Raw genomic sequence first — 16913 nt, forward strand, 5'->3', positions numbered from 1 at the left:
GTGTTCATTACAATTTGTACTACAGTAGCTTTACTGTGGGATCTAGCCATTGCTCCCCATGTGATCATAATTTGGCCCTAGTCAAAATTGCTTAATACACTGCCTGGCCAAAAAAAGTTACACACAAACATGTTGCTGCACAACGTTTCATGGCACATATTTGTCATAGAATAGTTTCAGTTTTGACTAAGATCTTGCATTCAGCAGAGGTGAGGTGGAAAATAAATGACATTACTCACATTAATGTAATTGTGTACATTTAAGTACATTTATTGTTTGAAGTATTATATTTTACTAAATTTCACAAATCTAATCCATTACTGAATAAAACTGTAAATAAAATAAAAAAAACTGCAAGGAAAAAAATCACATCTCAGATATGACTACTAAAATACCAAGAGAAATAAAGACAGGCCAATCAGACAGCAGTGGTGCAAAAACCTCTTCAAAGCCAAACCCTATTCATTTCTGGTGACATTGAGGTGAATCCCTGACAATATTATATACTTCAGTTTTAAGTGTGCAGTTAATTATGCAGTGTAACCTGTGTTTGCACAGAGATCGGACTAGCAGCTTATATAAACGTGCGCAAGCATGTAGTGGTCAATTATATAATACCAGTACTATTGCATCGGTAGGCTTTGCTTTAAATAGTCCAAAATAAATTACCACCAATCTGAAAATAAATAGGGATATAACTACATATATATATATATATATTTGCATCAAGATGAAAAACTGAGTGAATGTAAAATTGATCAAACAGTTCAGCTGTTTTGTTGTGGGGTTGTATGAGGTACTTATGACTAGTTAGTGTATTACCTGTAGAAAACAGAAGACAGAACCAGAGAGATACACTTGTGAGCACAGGAGCAGCTCAGGAACAACGCAGCAACAAATAAGAAATACTTTTCAGAGAATAATTATTTTACTTTTTTGTATAACCGTTGTTGGTGTTGGTTGATAAAAAAAAGTAGGATCATTAAAGCTTTTACTAATATTGGACAATTCTTAACCTAATTCCAATGATTTACTTAGTTGTTTTCTCTGAATGACCAGACCATTAATCTTCAGCATGGCTACTAGATACATCTTTAAAAACTATTGTGTAGGAAATGCGAAGCTACCCAATGCAATATGTAGGATTAAAAGAATTGTTGGCAGCTGAACATTTTAATCAATACAATTATGCTCTCTCTCTCTCTCTCTCTCTCTCTCTCTCTCTCTCTCTCTCTCTCTCTCTCTCTCTCTCTCTCTCTCTCTTTTCGCCCTTTGCTTCGCGTTTAAGGCTTTACTGAAACGCTGCTATCGATCGCCGCTGCTTTCATCTGAACCACGTTAAAGATGGATTGATCGTTCTGAACGCTTCTTGTGCACAGTGAAACCCCCTGTCCTGAGTCCACAGCCACCTCATAAGTGCGGTGTTCATTTAGCACCAACGCAGGCTGCAACGAAGCAATCTAAACCTGAGCCGTGATTTACAGTGGAACATGAGCGGCATATCTCTGCTTTATATTTTACAAAGTACAACCTTTTTTTCTGGAATTCATAGTTTTACATAAAATGCAAATGCCCTTTACTGAGTAAACACTTGCAGTCTCACCTCTCAGAGTTTTGCATCAAGATAGTGTTTGCGGTTTAGTTTAATCTGAGATTACTGAGTTAATTACTTATATGCAAAAAGTTTAATTTAGTTACCACTTCCAAAAAATGTCGATTGTTTTTTAAACGTGTTTGATTCCTTTTTTCCTTTTCTTTTTGTGTCTCTGAGTTCTCCTATAGGCCACATAGGCTATACCGATTTTATTCAAAAATAAGCACTTTATATATAAACATAATTGATGCACATTAGTGTTTGATCTAACACATATAAAAGAAGGTTGTCTACACCAAAAGTTGAGTGTAATATAGCTGAAACAGGCGATTAAACAACACATTCACTATTATCATACATACCCTATTTGCTTAAACGCTTTCATATTGGCTATTAATGTGTTTATTATTGAAATTTTATGTAGTATATCAGTGTAGATTGGTCACAGGCAGGAAGGTAACAAGTGTTATTATCATTAAAGCTTTTACTAATATTGGACAATTCTTAACCTAATTCCAATGATTTACTTAGTTGTTTTCTCTGAATGACCAGACCATTAATCTTCAGCATGGCTACTAGATACATCTTTAAAAACTATTGTGTAGGAAATGCGAAGCTACCCAATGCAATATGTAGGATTAAAAGAATTGTTGGCAGCTGAACATTTTAATCAATACAATAATGCTCTCTCTCTCTCTCTCTCTCTCTCTCTCTCTCTCTCTCTCTCTCTCTCTCTCTCTCTCTCTATATATATATATATATATATATATATATATATATATATATATATATATATATATATATATATATATATATATATATAATATATAAATTTTAATCCAAACAGAAACCTTATATTTTGGGTGTCACTGTAATGATATATTCAATGTTATTCACTTTACCTGTCTGTGGTTTTACATGTGTATACATGTATATGAGAGTAAGGATGGAGACTTGATTTGTTATTATAGTTGTTAATGTGTTTCTGATAGAAAGCATCACCATAGTGTCATTTTTACCAAATGTTTTATTGTGTTAGTTCTTACATATTGTTATGAAAAAATGGATGTAAAATTACTTGATAAACAAAAACATTTCTTGGACATTTTTCTAGTGAAAACACGTATGGAGCCATATAAAAAAACAATTGTGTTGCAAAAACTGTGAGCTTATATACTATCATTAGCAAATTCGTAAAGCACAATTATACAAGCAGAAATGTAATAACAATCTTATACTGTATCTCAACATTTTGAGTTACCTTTTATAAATTAATTTGTTTTTACATCAACCCCCAAAATTAGATTCCGGCATTTGACTGACCTAATAAATATCTCTAAAAATGACACAGTTAATGGCAATTGTCATTTGCTATCATCTCATTATAGTCACCGCTCGATAATAGTTTAGATTTCTTTCTAGGTTTGTAAATAGGAGAGACTATCGATATAAATGCTAATATTAAACAGTGCAATAATCAAATGAGCCCAACGACTCGTTACCAAGAGAGATCGATCATCCACTGACAATCCTGTTGCTGATCGCCCCTGGCAGCGTGTAAAAAAGCAAGGCAAGAAACAGTGCCAGGATTAGCAGCACCAGAGCAGCTATGATGTACTTCTTATAGTTCTTCCAGATGAGATGAAAGAAACACTTAAAGGGGTTCACAAACCAAGAGAAGGTTGTATCTGGTCGACTAGAAAGAAAACAACAAACAGTTCGATATAATGCTCGACTTTAAAAAATTTGCAGACACGCACATCAGATATATGAAAAGGGGAAACAGTTCTGATAGAGGTTTTACAATTTCTCTTTTCTCTCTGGTTAAGTAAATAGGCTTTACATTCATCTTACTTGGGTTTTTCCAGTGGTTCTGGCTCCTTGCGTGCACGACCTACAGGGTTCTTCTCTGCTTCTTCAACTGTCACCAAGTGGAATTCAGCTTCCACTTTTCCCTACATTAAACCAGTTATATTTATATGAATTTCAGTAATGTACAGAATAAGCTGCATGTTATTTATGTACTGTAGATTGTTGAGACTTTAGGGTTTTTGCTAATTATGAATTAATCTGAACAAAATAAAAGATGATTTACATACTGTAAGATCTTCAGCCTTCACAAGCGGCCACCAGCCCTTGGCACGTTTCTGCTGGAAGATGGATATATTGTCACTAGGGTTAATTAACATCTCCATCTTACAGTCTTTTGCTGTTTTGGCACCACGAGGAAACCCATGCAGGTCTAATTCTACTGAGCCTGAAAATGTAAAACAAAGACATATCATAAACTTTGGAATAAAAAAATAAATAAAAAAATCTATGGTTGTAAATTTTGTTACAGAAAGTAGCAAAATCTTAAATGCAGACGACTTTGTCAGATTAAAGTGTAGTATACTGTCTTACCGAGGAAGTCATCTGAAGACAATCTTTCAAAGTCCCACACCTGTAGCACTAAGACTGCAGGCAGCTTCTGCTCTGTCTTGTCCAGAGAAAAGATGTTCTCACGCTTGCTTACCACCACCACTTTCTCAGCTGGCAGGTAGTTGAAGGGGAACACAAAGCGCCAGTTGAAGTTGCCCTCACCAGTAAGAGAGTTGTAATGGACATCTGTTTCCTGGGCATCGTCCTCAAGCCCCTTCATCCATCTGAGGATGTGTGGATGGAAAATAACTGGTAAGAAACCACATTCTTGGCAGATGTACAGTAATTCCTTTATCAGTCTTTTCACTGTGTAAGCACACCGCACAGATTTACCCTTTAATGTAGATATCACTGGACTGTTGACCTGTTATAAAATTGGTGTCTTCCAAAATGACATCTTCTGTGTTCCAGATTATGATTCTCAATTCATATCTTTGAAATAAAGAATATAGTTCATCAGAAACTGCAATGAATAAAGATGGTAATGTTTAAATAGCTATATTGTGTTACCCTTTGGGTTTGCGTGGTGAAATGTCCACAGGCGGTCCAGGATGAGGCAGGTCCATTGGAAAGATATCTACCCACATCTGAAGCTGGCCCTAAAGAATACACAGATATATTTCTGTAAAGTTTCGGGCAATGTCAAAAAAGCATGTTAAAAGAACCACAGAATTAAGACCCACAAATTATCACACAAACATGATTAATTTTAATTGCTTAAACCAGCCATCATATGGCAATTTACCTCAGTGAGAGTAATGTATTTTTTAATCACTGACAAATTCAGACCTTCTTTTACCATTCTCCTAACTCAGGTTTCATGTTTTGTTGAGGGTTTAATGTTCAGGGTTAAAAATCTAACCAAATTGTATGTACTTTGCATGCTCTTATTTACATTCTCTACTCTGTGCAGACCGCCTGGCTGTGTTATAATGGACTAAATGAAATAAATTAAATGGAATAAATGAACTTGCAGGTATTACTGTTGAGCCTTACAAAATAAAATACTACGGATAATGGCACAATGCAATGCAGTTAAGCTGTAAAAGGTTTAATGCAACCGAGAATTACCTGGTCCATGCCTGGCTTGTCCTTTATGTAGAGTGTGCGAGTCTCAATATGCTCTGGTACCAGTTTGCAGCCCACACCTGACATTTCTTCCCATCTGTGCAGTACCTTTAGTGCCAAATGTTCATGGGACTCAATTACCTGATCTAAAATGTAAAAGCATGGCACTCAACATTGAGAACATTTATTTTCAGAAATGTATTCAGTGTATTATGTATTATTGTAATCACCCTCATCAACAAAGACTGTTTTTCCGGTGTAAACCTTTTCTCCAATGGTGATTCTACCATGAGTGAAGCGAGGGCAGTCAAGTTTGTTTTCATTGCACAGCTTAATCAGCAACTCAGTCGGTTTAATGGCATCTCTCCAGGCGTTGTAGCCCTCACTAGCAGTTAAATAAAAAAAACAATTATATTATATAAGGTGTAAGGGTAAAGCATAAAAAACAGTAAAATTGATCTATATACTTACATGGCATATTCATTTGGGAGCCCACAGGTTGCTCTGTGCCTGCTATAAAATCGGTTTTCCAGATCAATATGTGTCTCTCCAATCAGATCATCTCCACCAACAACATCAAAATCATAGATGAGAATTTTTAGCAAGGATTCCTTGGGGAATGTTGCTTGAAATTCAAACGATCTAAGGAAGAAACATGACTTTCTGAGTCAAAACAGACAACCAGCCACTATACAGTATTCTCACATTTTGATTAAATGTCTATAATTCTTACCTTCCAAACACTGGATTGAGTTGTTTTGGGATGTAATTGTCTCTGTCTTTGATTTCAGTTTTTCCTAGTTTCAGCACAATATAAGGATCTGCCTTTCCATCAGGGTCGGCTGGATGGAGGTTTGAGGCCTAATAAAAATGTACACACCGTTTGTACAGTTGTTGCATGGAAATCATTAAAATTGTAATTATATACTCTATATCCTGTTTTAGGTATATGTGAGGAACATCAGATCTGTTAGAATGTTTATAGAACAAATTAGTCTAGAACAGCAATGCTTAGGTTACATGCAATGATTATTAAGTAATGCTGATTGTGCTCAGTTATTGAATGTTATTGAAATGAATGTTAATTTTATGTGAAAGAAAAAGTACAAATGATTTCTTATGCAGGAAACTGGATACAATGAAATACATAAGCTTGAATTGTGGATGCAGAGAGTATAGTGGATTAGTGTTTCTAAAAACAATTTGAAAACTTACTGCAACAATGTAGACACGGATCAGGACTTTTACAGCTGAGTTAGGGGGAATACCCTGGCTTATTTTATACTCTCCTGAGTCCAAACCCTCTTCCTGATCACCACCAGGCACTTTATACAGACAAAACCCAGCCTGGGAGAATGACATTTAACAGACTTTTTTTTTTTCGTATATCAATTAGAAATATCTTTTTTATATATATATTCAATTCAAAGAAGAAGAAAAAACTCTTATGCAGTAATACCTCACCTTGAAATTCCCAACAAACCTCTCCGCACCAGAGCCCTCTTCTTCATTTGCCTTACCACGAAGCAGTTTAAATGTTTTGACCCAGTCATCAAAAGGGCCAAACTCTGATTCCAGCTCTTTGTCATATATCTACATGAAAAACCAAATAAAGAAAAGTAGAACACTTTATATAAGGTCGTCTACAAAACAAACACAATAGGACTAATTGCAGACATCAAATTAAACACTAATATAACAATGGAGTTACCGTTAAGGTTGCAATTCTGGTATTCTCAAGCACACTCTTCAACTTATTTTCCATTTTCTTCTCTTTCAATGTCTTAGCTTTAAGTTAAAATACAACATTTATTATGTGGTTTTGCATTTTGGTTAGAAATTACATGAGTTTAGCAAAAAAAAAAAAATACTGTACATAAAATAGTCATCATTCATACATTATATAATGCTCTATGTTTTTAAGCCCCATTTAAGATAGTTATAGACAATGTCTCTGATTTGATAAAGTTGTTTTCTTTTTAGTTTTTGACTGATAAGTAGCTTTGGCCATTAACAGAACATCTGCATGCAATGGACTGGATTTTCTCCAGCTAATCTTACCCATATTGGATATTCCATCTGTGAGCAAGTTCTGAAGAGGAGGTACTGCAATACATCACAACATGTGTGTGTATCTCTGAACGGGGCTGAGATTGGCATGATATGTTTCACTTCTGCTAAACTGATGTCTAGTGTAATGGGCAAATACAATCAAATTCTGTTACTTACCAGCATCATAGATGTTTAACAATGGGTTGCCATCTTTTTGTTTTAACTATGGATGAAAATATTAGGTGATTATCAAAATTACCAAGGAAAATCAAAATAGACAAGAATTAGGGTTGGGTTGCACTTGTGAAAAGAGTATAATCTGACCATTTGAATTTTCTCTATTGAAGTGTAATATTTAGACCACCAGTCAATGACGTTGTCAGCAGACTCATCAGCAGCAGTGCGTTTCTTTCGTTTGGTAGATCGTGCCTTGCTCTTCCTAGAGACTTTGTCCTGTGTAAAAGGATAATAACAGGGAGGATTCAGCAGCACTAATATTTTATTGTGTATTTATATCTGAGTGTTTGACTCACCTTCTTGTCTTGAGGCACTGGCTCAGTTATAGTAGCAGGTTTGCTGACCTCCTCCTGCTCTATAGTTATGTGTATGTCCTCACTGGTTTGTGCTTCAGTGCCCTTTTGTCTAGGAAGTGAAGCAGCTAGAAATGAATAGACATTTAGATTAGCAGACATCAGGATTTTTGGTAGGTGTGAAGGCTATATACAGTACTATAAGAACAATGTAATAAAAAAAAAAAAGTTGGCCAACATAAAAAGCTCATTACGCTCTATAATGGCTGACTCAGGTGGATGAGGTCTGGGAGGGGGTAAAGATGGAGGCTTGTATTTGAACAAGCTCAGGTTGTTTATGACATGGCTGCCCACAAGAGTGCTCCTGCCAAAAGCTCTCCAGTCCACAACAGTAATTGTGAGAGGAGGGTGGAGGTACTCATTCTCAGGCAGCTCCTGCATAGAGGAACAGGAAACTATATTTAGACGGGCAATTTAGATCCATTTCTAGATTTCACAAAATGCAAATCAATTTGCACAAAAAATTGCACACACCTGTTAATTTCCACACGATTTCCATACATCAACCTGCACATGCAGCTATTTAAATTTTTTTGTAGGGTTTTGTTTTAGACTTTGCAACTATTTATTTACAACTTGTTTAAAAGATTGATAAATACGGGCCAAATAGCTTATATAAAACATACTTTTTGACCTCAAGATACAGTTAATATACTGAGATCATTATCGGTTTAAGCAGAATGGCAATGTACTACAAAATACTTTAGTAATAATCAACATCACACAAAACAATGCAATACTTTTTGTGAAATTAGGACATTACAATTACAAATTAGAACAATGTCAGCATTACCACATCAAAGGAGTCAACAAGAACAGTGAAGTTTGGGTTGTTCTTGTAGCTCTGTATCACAGAGGAGTTAACGCCTTTTCCTGCACACTCAATGAAAACCTGGGGTCGATCCACAGGAAGAAGCTGCACCTTTTTCAATTCTCGCAACCCCCAGAACAGAACCTAAAGCACAAGACATTAATACACTGCACAACATTAAGAGATATCTGGACAGTAAAAAGTACAGTACTATTAAACTGACTTCAATTGTATACTTGCAGAGCACAGGTCGGATGTATGAGGGCACAGGGTAGATCTGGCCCTCTGGTTTCTCTATCTCAGGTAAAGGATTCTCTCCTGTCTTTGCATTTAAATGAGCAAATTAGTGGTGATTTTATTACATTTGAGCATAATGTCATTTATGTAATACAAAATGAAATAAAACAAGATAACGCAGAGAAATCAGGGTTTTCAAAGATAAATGTGATAAATTACCCCCAAAATATTTATATGTTTCATGCGTTTCATAATGTTGCTCTGTACCTGGATAAGTTCAAAAGCTCCAAGTATGTCGCCACCAGATATGCTACCATAAAAAATTGGACTGTACTGCAGTTGAGGTGGTGTGTATGGTTCATTATTGAGCTTGACCACTGGTACAGCTGAGGTCGAGCCCAGGTACTCTGGTTTACCCTATAAATTGACAAATTAATTTGAACACAAAAATCCACCATGAATAAATAATTTATAACTAGCGTGTCATCTAACAACAGTGGCATCATATATTCACATTCTAATACATTTCTAAGTTGGCTTGACTGTAAACTTCATCATGTTTTATCATTTTTTTGTTCTTCTATTGACACCAGAGATGCAGACAATGTTTACACAGGAACTATGGAAATGTAGCACCATTAGCAAAGTATTCCATATTAACACATTTAATGTATTAATTGTGTTCATTGAGTTGTGTCTTCCTTTAATGATTAATTTTTAAATAAGCAAAGGTATATAAAACATGATTTTCTTCTCCATTAATTGTTAACTACTTATCAGGTTAGCTAAAAAAATACTAAAATGTAAGAAATGTAAATGCTCTGAAAATTAAAATGATTGAAACTCTTACTACTGCATCTTCATCATAGACCTCAATAACAACAAGTGGTGGCTCTTTTACTATATCACTGATATCTCCGTACAGAGACATCTTATGTACCAACAACATCTGGTTCCAAGTTGGAGTAAGAGTCTGGTTAATTATCTGAGGGAAGAAGAAGATAAAGATAAGATTTCAGGGTTAAAAAGTTTTAAATACACCAAGAAAAAAATATGCATAGTGTCCTCATTCTTATGAAACATATTGCCCCGTGTTTCCTCCAAAGTTTGTTACAAAAAGCATAAAAAAAATGTGGCCAGATGTCCTTCAATTTGCAGATACAGTATCAGCATATCAAAAGCTACAAACTATAGCTCCTTGACAGAAGGAGTGTTTCTGAAAACTGTGTGTATCTCAAAGAATGTTCAACAGATTTTGATATTATCATCACATCTCTATTTAGATGGGCTTACTGCAGTGCACTGAGTGTTGGAGAGGAAGGATACTCTGGCAAAGGGGTCTGACAGGCCTGTGTTGTCTGCTGCAATGAGCCCACGAGCCTGGTACATATGAGCTCTCATCTGAAACTTATGATGTTCTGAAAGAAAGACAGAATTGTATCATTTACAATATGTCTCACTGCCTCATAACTCTGCACTGATCAAGTCCCAAGTATTAGCACTTACTTAAGCAATGTAAGTGCAAGAGTATATTAACATTTAGTTGCATTATTCTTTAGTTTTACAGTTTACATGTTTCTGGTAAGCATAAAATCAAGCACTTCTACTGCACTGTGAAAATACTGTATGTCTTGAAAAAAAATGCTCTTTTGTGTAATTCCACTGTTCTTAGACACTGATAAATCAACTGTTCAAGAGCATTGTGATAAAACAAAAAACATACCATATAAAACCTCATTTAAAACCTGTTACCTTTATAGAATAAACTCTCTGGAACAGATTCCCTCCCCTCCTCTGATGACAACCCATGTGGCTCAAATCCCGCTGGGAGATTCTCCAGCATATGAGACATCTCTCTGCTGTTGCCCAGCCACAAGTACACATCCAATTTAGCTTGCACTATCCAGCCAATTGCACCACGTTTGGATGGGGGCTTAGAAAAAAAGTGTCAGACATTTGGCAAAATATTGAATAAAAGCTTTTTCTTTTCTGAGAACAATCTTTCAGATTAATAGGGAAATAGGGATCTAATATTATATACTGCATAAGAATGTTATTTAGCAGTGTAGTACCTTAAGGAACAGGGTTTTGATCACGCCACAGTCTCTTCCTCTTTCCTCAAAGTTATCAGAGTAAAGCAGGTGGCGTGCAGGGATGCGGGCATATGCTATGCGTTTATTATTGCTAAGCATCCACACAAATATATCTGGCAGTGTGTGCTGTGGCTGAGTACGAAATGAAATGGAGCAGTATTAATAAAAATGGTAAAGGCATTAAACACACACACACACACACACACACACACACACACACACACACACACACACACACACACACACAGGAAAACAAGAATATAGACCTCTTCCACCAAAAATCTGATTCTACGAGCGAGCTTCTCTGCCTCTCGCAACATCTCCTTGACAGTTAGAGGTTTTCTCTTAGGTTCAGTGATGGTTCCAGTTACACCTATTATGCTCACCTAATAAAGAGATAGTAACAGAACCAAAATAGTCAACAGATTTGGAGATTTCACAAAGAGAAATGGACACAATAAGGCTGCCTGCTGTGTTGCTTGTTATCCCTCACCAGTTCCTGTTTGCACAGCATGAGCCTCTTCTTATCCAACATTGTTAAATTAGCTCCTTTTGCCTTCTTTTCAGCAAAACTGATAAACTCTCTAGAGAAGCAAAAGAATAAATAATCATCAAAAATTGAGTATTTGTTAAATATGAGGAGATATATAATAATATATAATCAAATAAATATAGTCAAGGCTATTATATATATATATATATATATATATATATATATATATATATATATATATATATATATATATATATATATATATATATATATATATATATATATATATATTTATTATACATTTATATAAAATTTAAATGTAAAATATATTTTTATGACGGCTGATTAGGGATAATATGGGATTTAAAAACAGAATTGAAAGGGGAGGGGCAGGGAATTTTCGAAAATTTGTTAAGTTGTAAGTAGAAAAATATCAAATATAAAACTAACAAATTGATAAGAAATAAACTTGAAAGTAAATTTTTTTTTATCTAAAATTTGTGTGGGTTTTATCTATTAAGAAAGAAAACCACATATACACTTTGCATGGTTGGGCAGACATCACTTATCTTGCATTATGCCTGGAGCAGAAGATCTAATCAAACTTTACTTTTCCCTTGGATTTAGCAACAAGGAAATACTTTTTATTTTAGCCCAGAGTCACCAGATCATCATACTAGAAATTTCTGAGTTTCTTCTCGCAAATTTGTGAATTTTCGTAATCTTTTATCTTGACCTTGAGTTTAAACTCGGAAACTCCCTGCCTCTCCCCTTCCAATTTTTTTTTATCCTATATTGTCCCTAATACACCGTTGTATATATATTCTACCTTAAGTACATAATAAAAAGTGCATTGTGGACAGATAATGACCTAGTGCAAATATATTTTCTGGGTCATATCATGCATGAATTTTTTTATACCTGGCATCCTTACAAAAGTCTTGTAAAACAGCACGCATAAAGGGCTCTGCACATGGATCCACCACCTTGTCCAGTTCTGCCACCTTGGCTACTCCCTCTTCCTGGTTTAGACATGGCATGGTCATAAGCAGAAACTTATCAGCAGGTCACCTGGTGTAATTCTTAACAACTGTATGTTGACTTACAAACATAATTGCTATCCTGTCCAGCATGTTTGAATGGTGAAGGCGGTATGCCCAGTCTTCCCATGAGCTCCACACATGGGCACATGGTTTTTTGTTTGAAATGGGTAAGTAGAAGTAGTTCCTTTATAGAGGAATCACACAGATTATAACATGTGTAGTGAAATGCTTCAAAACGATTAACCTAAAATTGAAGAACGGTGAATTTACCTGAATCCATCTCCAATAAGTGGCTTTTCTGCAGGTGTGGTGGATTTGCAGTGCTTTGATGGTTGAACTTCTAGGAGAGGAGTAGTCATGGCAGGTTCTTGATTTAAATCTACTTTTTTCTTGGTGGTTGGTAAAGCAGCACCATCAATAGAATTACCAAAGTTTCCTGGAAAATACAAGTATACATAACAATTTGAATATTATAATGACCAAGGTGAAATGTAAGTCAACATTACCAGTATTATTAGCATTAGTATTTATTTTACCAATAGTGAATTCAAAGCAGATATGTTTGTCACCAATCCTCCTGTCAATCATAGACGCCTCAAACACAGCACCAAACAGCAGGAAGTGCCCCTTATCCTCTTCACTGATCTACACAATGAAACAAAAAAAAACAAAAAACACAAATTCCTGCTTCTACTGTTGACATAAGAGAGGTGAGATGTGACAATAATTACTAGAAAATGGTACAATAAGCTCTTTACCATTTCAGGTGGATCCACAGGCAGTACCATGGCTCCCATAGCCTTGCTTTTGTCTTCATCTCCTCCACCTGCCCCTCCTGCGGCAGCTTTGGTGTCTTTAGTGGCTGCTTTTCCACCCTTGGAATCTTTAAAAGGCAGCTTCAAAGAAAGAGATTTAGTCTCTGCCCCTCCTGACAGGATTTCTACAGTAAGCTGGATGTAAATTCTTCCTCGAAAGGACACCCCTTCCCCTATTCCCTCATTCATCTCCTGACTGTCGTCAACAAGTGTGGAATTGCGGGCTGAACCGTAGATGTTGACCCAGGCTGGACCAAATGTAGGAAGGAAACCTAAATAAACAAAGAAAAATACCAGTGAAAGACCAATGCAAAGCATCACACAAACAAACACACACACACACAAATTAATGGAAATCTAATATATACCATTATCTCCATCCTGGTCATTAGAGATTCTGCGCAGATCAATGTAATGAGTCCCGATAGCTACATCATTCATGCTACCCTCATCCAGTACCTGGATTTTTAGCCTCTGACACAAAGGTGGAAACATCTCTTTAAATACCACCTGCTCATTCCATACAGGGTCTGCTGTGCTCTTCTGTGTGGAGGTCCGGCCCTGTTAGAAGGATTTTGAGAATAGGTGAGCCAAAAATAAACTGAATATTTCAGGCACATTAATTGTTTGTGCTACATTAATGACACTGTTGCTTCTCTTGTAATTACAAAAGTGTAAGAAGATTATTTTGTTTGTCCATCATTGTTTATTTATGCTTGTCAAATAGACTTACCATCTGTCCAAAGAATGATACTACCACATATGGGTCTATAAGTGCTGTGTTGTCGCTAACAAATGCCTTGGTCACATTAGCCATGATGCTAGAATTCATTCTGGGAAGACCTTCTGCTCTGTAAACTTTCACATAATAGCGAGCCCATGGACGCATAGATGGGAAACCTTCAGGTAGCAGTGGGTTTCTAGATCAAAACAGGATGGGTTTTTTTTATTGTAGAGGGTTATCTCCTCAAAACCGATTGCATTAAAGTTAATACTGTGCATGTGGTTAATCGTAAACAGTCTCAATTTTGAAAGGGAAATATTGACAGAGTTGTAAGCTAACTGAACATTACAGTTTATGAAGTGATACAGATAATTACTGTATAGAGATAATCTATTCCACTTTTTACTCTTTCTTTGAACAAATAATATGACAAGATATTACTTTTCTATTTGTTCTTCAGCATCACTAAACTTCTGAGAGCGGGGCAACACATCTCCTTTCCCGGTCACACAGATGTCACACTTTAAGTGACCTTTGACCCCCGTGTTGACGTCTGCAGGATCTATAAGAGCTGCCCATTTATTGGTAAACTGATGACCTGCAACAGACAATACAGGGCTTATGATCTGGAGAACAAAGTGGATCGCAACAAATGTGTCATTTAAATACTTGAGCACCTACCAGGTTGATTATAGACAGTTCCAACATCAATCTTAAACAACCCCACACAAAAGCTTTTCATGATCTTTGAATGCATTACCTTATGGGGGGAAAAAACATATAAAAGGTATATATATCATATCGGATTTTTATCATTTCTTTTATACTAATATACTTACTGATAGTTTAATGACTTTGTCAAAAAAGATCTCTTGATGTGCAAAAAAGTCAAACACAAAATACTGTTGGGAGAAAAAAAGAGTATGTTTTATATGATAGAAAAAACACAAATTCCGACTTAAAAACATTTAATGATAATGTAAGGTGAAGTCACCTCATTGTAAAAAGGTGCATTTGTGCCTTCTTTTACTGATGTTTGCTTCTTTTCATCTCCAATTTCAATTACCACACTGGGGTCAATGTTCTCACCCACCAGCTGTCTAGCCTCTGTGATGGTGATGGATATCTAAGGGGATTGTTAATTGTTCATTCAATGTCTAAATTTAGATAATTAGATAAGTAATATATAAACAGATAAGTCATTTCTACCTGAAATGTTTGTGGCTTGCTTTCACTTTCCAAAATCTTGGTCACAAGTTTGGATCTAATAAGACACAAAATAGCATAAAAATATGCACACACTTTGTGAACCACATATTAGCTTAGGCAAATGTGTTGAATAAAATTATTTTTTAAAAAGCACCTCTTTTTATTAGTAACTTTTCGAAAAGACGTGTAGGCAGGGAGGACAGGCTCACTGCTGGGTTCAGAAATTTTAATTTCTGCACCTGATGGTTCTTCAACAGCACTTTTAATCTCTGAATCGTCTAAAAAAATAAGATACAGTTAATTTCTGTTAATCCCCATAATTAGTCCTGCATCACTTCATAATACTTTATTTCTTAGGAGGCCATACCCAGAGCACCTCTGTTTGCAAAAACCAAAGCTTTGCCGGCTTTCTTCTTTTTCTTCTTCACTTTTAATCCAAAGACATTTTTGCTGAAACCAATAAATGATATATTATAAAAAAGATATTTATTTAAATGTATAATATCAAAATCATTATTGCCATTTCTTCTCCCTTTTTCAAATATGCCATCAAAAATATAAAGCAGACACCTTTTTCTCTTTCTTTATCTGTATCTCTATACATATATAAACAGAAATTGTTACAATATTCAAGATTAATGTCCGTTTCATTTAAATAATGAGTAAAAATCATACAAATCCTTACCTTTGGGGTTCAGGGATGTCTTTGTCTTTATCCATATTTCCTTTTTTTTCCTAAATGAACGCTGGTCAAGACAGTTGTATACTTGATGATGTACAGAGTACTTTCCTGAAGTTATTGCTTACACAATGCAGAGGAATCAACATTCCCTCCCTCTCAAGTCTATTTGACTTTCTGTGGCAAAAGTATAAACAGGGCTGGACTTGAGTGCCAAACTATATTTTTGTACTCCTGAAACATGATGCAGCAATTAACATAACTGTTAAAGAAAAAACTAAAACAATATCACCAATTTATTTCTATTGCATTTACATAAGGAATTATTTAAAAGGTGGCAAAACTATAATGTTAAAGATTAAAAAAAAAACAACAGCTGCCATTTATAATCAAATGCATCACAGTGCACCATAGTAATAGTATTATTGACCACTTTTTGTTTAAATCCCACATGGTATATATTTTCATGCAGCGATTAAAAAAAATTGTCATTGCGTGTAAGAAGCAAAAAACCTTTTTAATTTTCAATATCTTTATTACATAATAAAACATGGATGCTGACACCATAAATGTATTTGACATATGGCACTTGAGTCATAATGTTTACACTAGAATAATAGCATCAAATATCTACAGAACATTCCAGTATTAAAATTTTATATATAAAAAAAAAAGTTAGGCCATTATAACACATCAATCACCAATCAATCAAAAAAGTTCTGTCATAGATTGAAAAAGTAGTCAAGTCCTTATCTGTTAAATTACAGTTTTATCGATAGTTAGTAACTAATCGACAGCGTAAAGAAAACATGACAGTAGAATATACTGTTTAGCTGAGGACATTGTTTGCTGAATAAGTCCAGGATGTAAGAAACTGGTACGTGAGCAAATACACCCCTGGTAAATATGAAGATCAGAGCACCTGATGCACTGAACTTTGTATCTGGGGTTTAATTCTGGGTGACTACAAACCACACAGACTCACGAGATCATTATGGTATTGTTAGTATTAATGATTATTATTAGCCACATACAAACCCATTTTATGCCATAACAAAAATCCATATATGGTAAATTTACTAAA

The 16913-nt window shown here is 35.3% G+C and overlaps 1 protein-coding gene across 2 annotated transcripts; it reads right to left on the reverse strand.

Moving 5' to 3' along the window:
* Positions 1–2603: 2603 nt before the first annotated feature.
* fer1l6 (fer-1 like family member 6) lies at positions 2604–16024 on the reverse strand. Of its 2 annotated transcripts, XM_083537972.1 has the most exons (42): positions 15836–16024; positions 15518–15600; positions 15305–15428; positions 15151–15205; positions 14936–15067; positions 14781–14843; positions 14623–14701; positions 14383–14539; positions 13951–14137; positions 13586–13778; positions 13161–13489; positions 12939–13047; positions 12673–12838; positions 12466–12586; positions 12281–12381; positions 11360–11450; positions 11133–11252; positions 10846–10998; positions 10526–10706; positions 10067–10191; positions 9624–9758; positions 9041–9190; positions 8760–8858; positions 8519–8680; positions 7920–8100; positions 7669–7793; positions 7460–7588; positions 7313–7358; positions 7145–7189; positions 6795–6871; positions 6548–6676; positions 6299–6430; positions 5817–5944; positions 5555–5725; positions 5314–5468; positions 5087–5229; positions 4526–4614; positions 4349–4447; positions 3998–4239; positions 3694–3851; positions 3449–3549; positions 2604–3290 (listed from the first exon to the last, which is right to left on the reverse strand). In XM_083537972.1, the coding sequence occupies exons 1-42, from the start codon at positions 15868–15870 to the stop codon at positions 3110–3112; spliced, it is 5481 nt and encodes a 1826-aa protein (XP_083394098.1). In that variant the 5' UTR covers positions 15871–16024; the 3' UTR covers positions 2604–3109. The 2 variants fall into 2 exon arrangements, with proteins under 2 accessions (XP_083394098.1, XP_083394099.1); XM_083537973.1 differs by lacking the exon at positions 7145–7189 and having other exon boundaries at positions 15836–16019.
* Positions 16025–16913: the final 889 nt, after the last annotated feature.

Source organism: Silurus aristotelis (assembly GCF_946808225.1).
Source record: "Silurus aristotelis genome assembly, chromosome: 3".
Lineage (NCBI taxonomy): Eukaryota > Metazoa > Chordata > Actinopteri > Siluriformes > Siluridae > Silurus > Silurus aristotelis.